At 55.6% G+C, this 5,617-nt stretch overlaps 1 protein-coding gene across 1 annotated transcript in view; it reads left to right on the plus strand.

The window, feature by feature from the left end:
- The first annotated feature begins 1,402 nt into the window (after nt 1-1,402).
- The window catches only part of Tspoap1 (TSPO associated protein 1), a 25,119-nt gene continuing 20,904 nt past the window's right edge, over nt 1,403-5,617 (plus strand). The window contains 5 exon segments of the mRNA XM_010620248.3: nt 1,403-2,980; nt 3,756-3,863; nt 4,116-4,244; nt 4,793-4,972; nt 5,507-5,617. Of these exon segments, the coding sequence (XP_010618550.1) occupies nt 2,663-2,980; nt 3,756-3,863; nt 4,116-4,244; nt 4,793-4,972; nt 5,507-5,617 (846 nt within the window). The 5' untranslated portion in view covers nt 1,403-2,662.

Raw genomic sequence — 5,617 nt, forward strand, 5'->3', positions numbered from 1 at the left:
ATTGTGCTTGTACTTACAGTCTGCAACCTTTACCCTTTGTCATTCTCTAAGTGCAATATAACAACTATTTACTTGGCATTTACATTGTATTAAATTTTTTTTATTTTATCTTTTGAGACAGGATCTCATGTAGTTCAGGCTGGCCTTGAACTCAGAGATCCTACTGCTTCAACCTCCTGAATGCTGGGATTACAGCCATGTGCCTGGCTACATTATATTAAATGTTATAGGTAACCTAGAAATGATTTAAAAAGTGTACAGGAGAGGCTAGGGATGAAGCTCAGAGGTAGAACCCTTGCCTAATATACACAAGGTCCTGGGTTAGACTCCAGGACCATACATAACAAAATAAATAGTAGCATCTGTGTAGATTATGTGCAAATACTACACCACTTTTTCTTTTGAGACAGGGTCTTTCTATGTAGCCCAGGCTGGCTTGGAAGGTCCTGTAAGTCCTGGAACCAATCCCCCTTTAGGCACTGAGGGATGAAAAAAAAATCCATATCATCACATATGTAAGTCATTGTATGTCATTATATACATTTATGTGACCATGAGTATGTAACTATGTATTGTTAATGCCATATGATGGTAGTGATAGCCCCATATCATGACACAGGTGTAATTTATAAACTCGATACTAGCTTCATACATATAAAGTCTATATATTATATACAGACACTGGTAAATAGACGTGCAGTGACATACAGAAACAGTCATGCAATCCAATAAGATTCATAGACACAACACATGTGTATATAATGTCCCCCAAATACACAGAAATGTGGGTTAATTTGGGCATAGTACCGCTCAAGTATTTGCATAATGGTGTGCATATGTACCCTCACATCAACATCAGCAGCACATGTCATTCAGTGGGGTGCATACTGATCTACACACTGTGTAAGGGAAGTGAACGTGTCACCCCCTTCCCAAGCATCCCCTCCCCACCCTCCTTCTACCAGCTCTGGCCTGGGTGGAGCCCCTGGTCAGCAGCTCTGTGGTTTAGCGTTGCTGCTGCTGTTCCACGGGGGTGCCACATGAGGGCTCCCGACCTCAACCGAGACTGGCTTCTCTGAAGCGTCCCAGGTTCAGGAGGGAGAGGGGCTGCCTCTCTGGCTCCTCTCCCATTAATACCCTTCTCTCTGGGGACTCTACCTAGGCCTCTGCTGCCACACATACAAGATGATCCCTGGGAATGGCAGCGCGTACGTTTTTGTTCCAAAAAGGTATTTTCTCATTGCAAAAGAGCTTACGGTTAGACAGAAAAAGCCAGCCCACCAGGTCATGTGATCTCTGCTGGTTTGAGACAACCAGACTGCTCTCCAAGTGTGATCCACCAGGAGGGAGCTGAGTAGATTTCCTCAGCTAATCTCTACCTCTGTCTCTTTGCTTCTCTCTTCCTGTTTTCATCCTCTTCTCTTTGTTTTATTTCATCTCAAATCCCATCTTTTCTAGTCCTGCTCTTCTCAGTGGCTGGATCTCTGTCATCCTTCCCTTGTGTTCATCTCATCCAGTGCAGTCTCCAGTCCCTCTCCCCTTGCCTCTGTACCCTGAAGAGCATGAAGGTGTGTTGGGAGGAGTGGGGAGGCCGTGTGTGTGTGTGTGTGTGTGTGTGTGCGCGTGCGTGCGTGTGTGTGTCTGTGTGCGCTGAGCTGGCATCCCGTGAGGAACCTGCTCTTCCCTCTGTCCCGACCCTGCCAGCCAGCGGGTCCAGCCCACCAGTCCAGCGCCATCACCATGGAAACGAGCAGCCGGCTTCCTATTGGTAGGCAGGATGAGAGGAGGAGGAGGAAAGGAGGGCTGGCTCTCCCCTGCTTCCCCCTCCCCATTCTGAGACTCAGCCCTCCTCTGCACCCACCATCTCAGGGCTCTAGGGCTGAAGGGACCCCTGCAGTCTCCTGAGCTGAGGCTAGTAGGGACAGAGACTATGAGGCAAGCAGCCCATCGACCCAGGCCTCCTTAGGACCAGCCGGCCACCCAGCAAGCGAACGAGCAGCATCGGAGAGAGGAGCGGGAGATAAAGGACCACAGCAGACCACTGAGGCTTACCTCCAACTGCTCCTGAGGATCCTAGCCAGGCTGAGGGGTCGCAATGGATGGCCAGACCCACAGACGCTGACAGACACACTGACATGGATGCATGCAGCCGCACGACGCCGACACACTCAGATACAACCAGCGACAGCATCACACACTGCCACAGCCCTGCAATACAGACACCCACACACAGAAACAACTGGTAACTCTGAAACAGGCACATACAGTGACACCACCCTCCTCAACACACACAAGGGGGGAAACCTACCCTCCAAACACACAGGCAGCATCGGCCTGAGGGAGCAGACCTAGAGACACACGGGGACATCCTCACCCCGGCGCTGCTGTCGGGGGCGTCCCCACCCCCACAGGGACACCCGCACCTCGCCACATACTCAGGCACACACATACCACGAACAGACATAGCTCACATACCCCCGGCTCCAGCTCCGGCAGTCCCCACACTTTCTGCAGCCTCCTTTGTGGGTTGGGAAAAGCTCAGCCAACCTGGATGGAACCTCAGTGAAGCCAAGTGCGCAGCAGAGGGCCTGACCCTCTCCAGTGCCCCTAATTGGCTGGGTGATGTACCCCAGCCTGAGTTCTGGGACCTCTTGGTGCTACCATGGAGCAGCTGACAACCTTCCCACCGCCTGGAGACCCCGGAGCCATGGAGTCCTGGGCACTGCCTGCCTGGCAGAGCTGGACTCCAGGCCAGGGGGGTGAACCTGGAGACACATCCCCGAGCATTGCTGATACTCCAACAGCTCTGCAGGTTAGAGAACTGAGTTCCCAGCCCCAGGGAGCACAGAGTCTGGGTCCTGTGGTAGGCGCTGACCCTGAAGGAGCAGAGGCTGGGCTGCCCAACTTGAGGGAGCAAGCAGGGAGCTCTGGATGTGGCTGCCCAAGACGGGAGGATGAGGAGGTACAGGATTTGCCTAAGGTAAGGGAGCTGGGGGAGGGCTGGACTCTGCAAGCTGGGCTTTTCACTATGTCTCACTGGTGGCCAGCAAGCAGGGCAAGAGGTGTAACCCCACGTCTCCCTTCCCCTCTCCTGGCCTGTCTCTGTGTGGGGGTCTGTCTCTGGGACAGTCTTTCGTCCCTTCACTGGACAGGAATCTCAGTGACTCCATTTTTTTTAGCCATTTGTCTGTCCTTCCCACCTGTCCATCTACACGTGGCCCTGCCCCTCCATATATCTGTGTCTGACAATCTGTCTGTGACTCCTCCTCCATGAGTCTCTCTGTCCTTGGGGGCTGGGGATGTGAAGATGGGATCTGAGTCCAGAGGAAGCAGATTAGGGAGAGTGCTGGTGCTGGGCTGAGCCAGGGAGGACAGGTCTGGGTGGGAGTGAACAGTATCTTGTAGAAGATGCGGGGAAAGGCTGTTGGGGGAGGACAGGGGACTGGTGGGCTATGAGGAGCTGGAGGGGTCAGGATGGGAATTTGAGCTGGCATTTTCCAGGAGGAGATGGGTAGGGTTGGGAAGGATCAGGGAATAGCATGGGAGGTGCCAGCAGGAGGTGGGGAGGAGCTACCACTGAGGGCTGGGAGGACCAGGCAAGCCCTTCTGCTGGGCCCCTGAGCCCCTCTCTGAAGGTTTGGGACATAGGAGAGAAACATCTTCATGTCTCCTTGTACTGTGGAGGGGAGATGCGTTCCTATGAGACTGGTTGGGTTGGTCCCCGAGGCACTGTACCTGGTCCTTTCCTGTACCAGGCCATGCCAAACACCAGCTTTGGGGACAGGCCCAATTTGGAGCTGTTGAGGGCCCTGGAGGAGCTGCAGCAGCGCTGTGCCACCCTCAAGGAGGAAAACCAGATGCTGGTGAGGCTCAGAGAGTTGGGGTGCTGTCAGGTCCAGCCAGGACCCTCTGCCTCGATGCCTTCTTAACCCCATGGACATCTCTCAAGAGGGGGGTCACACGAATGTGACATAATCCTAAGAGAGAGGATGAAACCTTGGCTAGAGTTGCCAAGGATCCCACTATGAGCCCGGGCTCTGGCCCAAGGCCTGCACAGTAGGATGGGGTGTGTGGGTGCTCCCTACACACTCCAATTCTGGCTGACCCCTTGTCAGAGAAACAGCAGCTTCCCTGAGACGGAGGAGAAGGTGCGGAGGCTAAAGCGGAAGAATGCGGAGCTAGCGGTCATTGCCAAGCGCCTGGAGGAGCGGGCCCGGAAGCTGCAGGAAACCAATTTGAGGGTGGTGAGGACAGGGACTAGGTGACCAAGGAAGAGGGGAGATAAGGGCTGAGTCTCAGGGACTGGGGCTTGGGCGTCATGGGCTCTTAGTACTCAGAAAAGCGGGGATCCAGGAGCTGAGGGCAGCAAGGGCAAACTGGCTTGGGAAGGAGGTGGGAGGCTGCTGGAGCCCCAAGAGGGAGAGAAGAGCTGGCCCGGTAGGTTCCTAGGGAGGCAGGGAGCACAATTCTGGATCACCACGTGCTGGTGCTGGCTGCAGCCTCCAGCTGAGCTCATCTCAGGGTGTAGAGCTGGAGTGGGGGGCAGGGATAAGACCCATCACAGTGGCAACCCAGAATTAGTAGCATCATTTGGGTCCAAAGTAAGACAGAGAGTTAACCCTTTCAGACTCACTTGAGGGAAGCCAGGAGAAGCCCCAGTAAGGCTGCCTGTCCTCTGGACCCCAGATTGGGTGGTGGAAGTGAGCTTCATCCTAACTCCTCCTCTGGGAAGAGGTGGGGGCCGTGGGAAGTGCCCCAGCCCCTCAGGTGACCTTCCCCTTCCTCTGGCTAGGTGAGTGCTCCTGTGCCCAGGCCCGGGGCCAGCCTGGAGTTGTGCCGGAAAGCCCTAGCTCGCCAGCGAGCCCGCGACCTCAGTGAGACAGCCAGTGCTCTGCTGGCCAAGGACAAGCAGATTGCTGCCTTGCAGCGGGAGTGCAGGGAGCTGCAGGCCAGGCTCACCCTGGTGGGCAAGGTGCGAAGAGGCCCTGGTCTCTCCCTCCAGCTCAACCCTGTGTTGGGCAGGGTTGTCAGCCCGGCTTGTGGGATGCGGATGAGATGTTAATGAGATGCAAATGAAGCGGGAAGGTGCAGGCTGCTGGGGAGTAGGTTCCCCTGGCAACGGCCCAGGTGGGAGAGGGGAGAAAGAGGCTGAACTGATTGAGGTGGAGCCACCAGTCCCAGACTCCAGCATTGCAGTTCTCCTGGCTTGAGGCTGTGTGCCAGTGGGTCTGGCTGTACGAATCCACACAGATCTCACACTTGTGCGAAGGAGTGTTGGCGAGGCCTTTCGCAGGGCCGGGCACGCTGCGAGCGCCCAGTAAATGAGTTGCAGTGAACGTCTGCACACAGGCTCTGGAAGCATGTGGCTGTGTAAGCACGCACATATGACCAGGCATGTAGGCATGGGCAGATGGATGCGCTCCTCTCTCTGCATCCGAGCCCCTCCAGAAAGGCGGAGGGCAGGCAGGGGCGAGGTCTGATTCCCCTTCTGGTCGCGCCTCCCCAGGAGGGTTCCCAGTGGCTCCACGTGCGGGACTTCGACCGGTTGCTGTGCGAGTCCCAGCGGGAGGTGCTGCGGCTGCAGAGGCAGATCGCCCTGCGCAACCAGCGGGAGCCG

Source organism: Fukomys damarensis, unplaced genomic scaffold, assembly GCF_012274545.1.
Source record: "Fukomys damarensis isolate Sample0158 unplaced genomic scaffold, DMR_v1.0_HiC HiC_scaffold_13, whole genome shotgun sequence".
NCBI classification, from domain to species: Eukaryota; Metazoa; Chordata; class Mammalia; order Rodentia; family Bathyergidae; genus Fukomys; species Fukomys damarensis.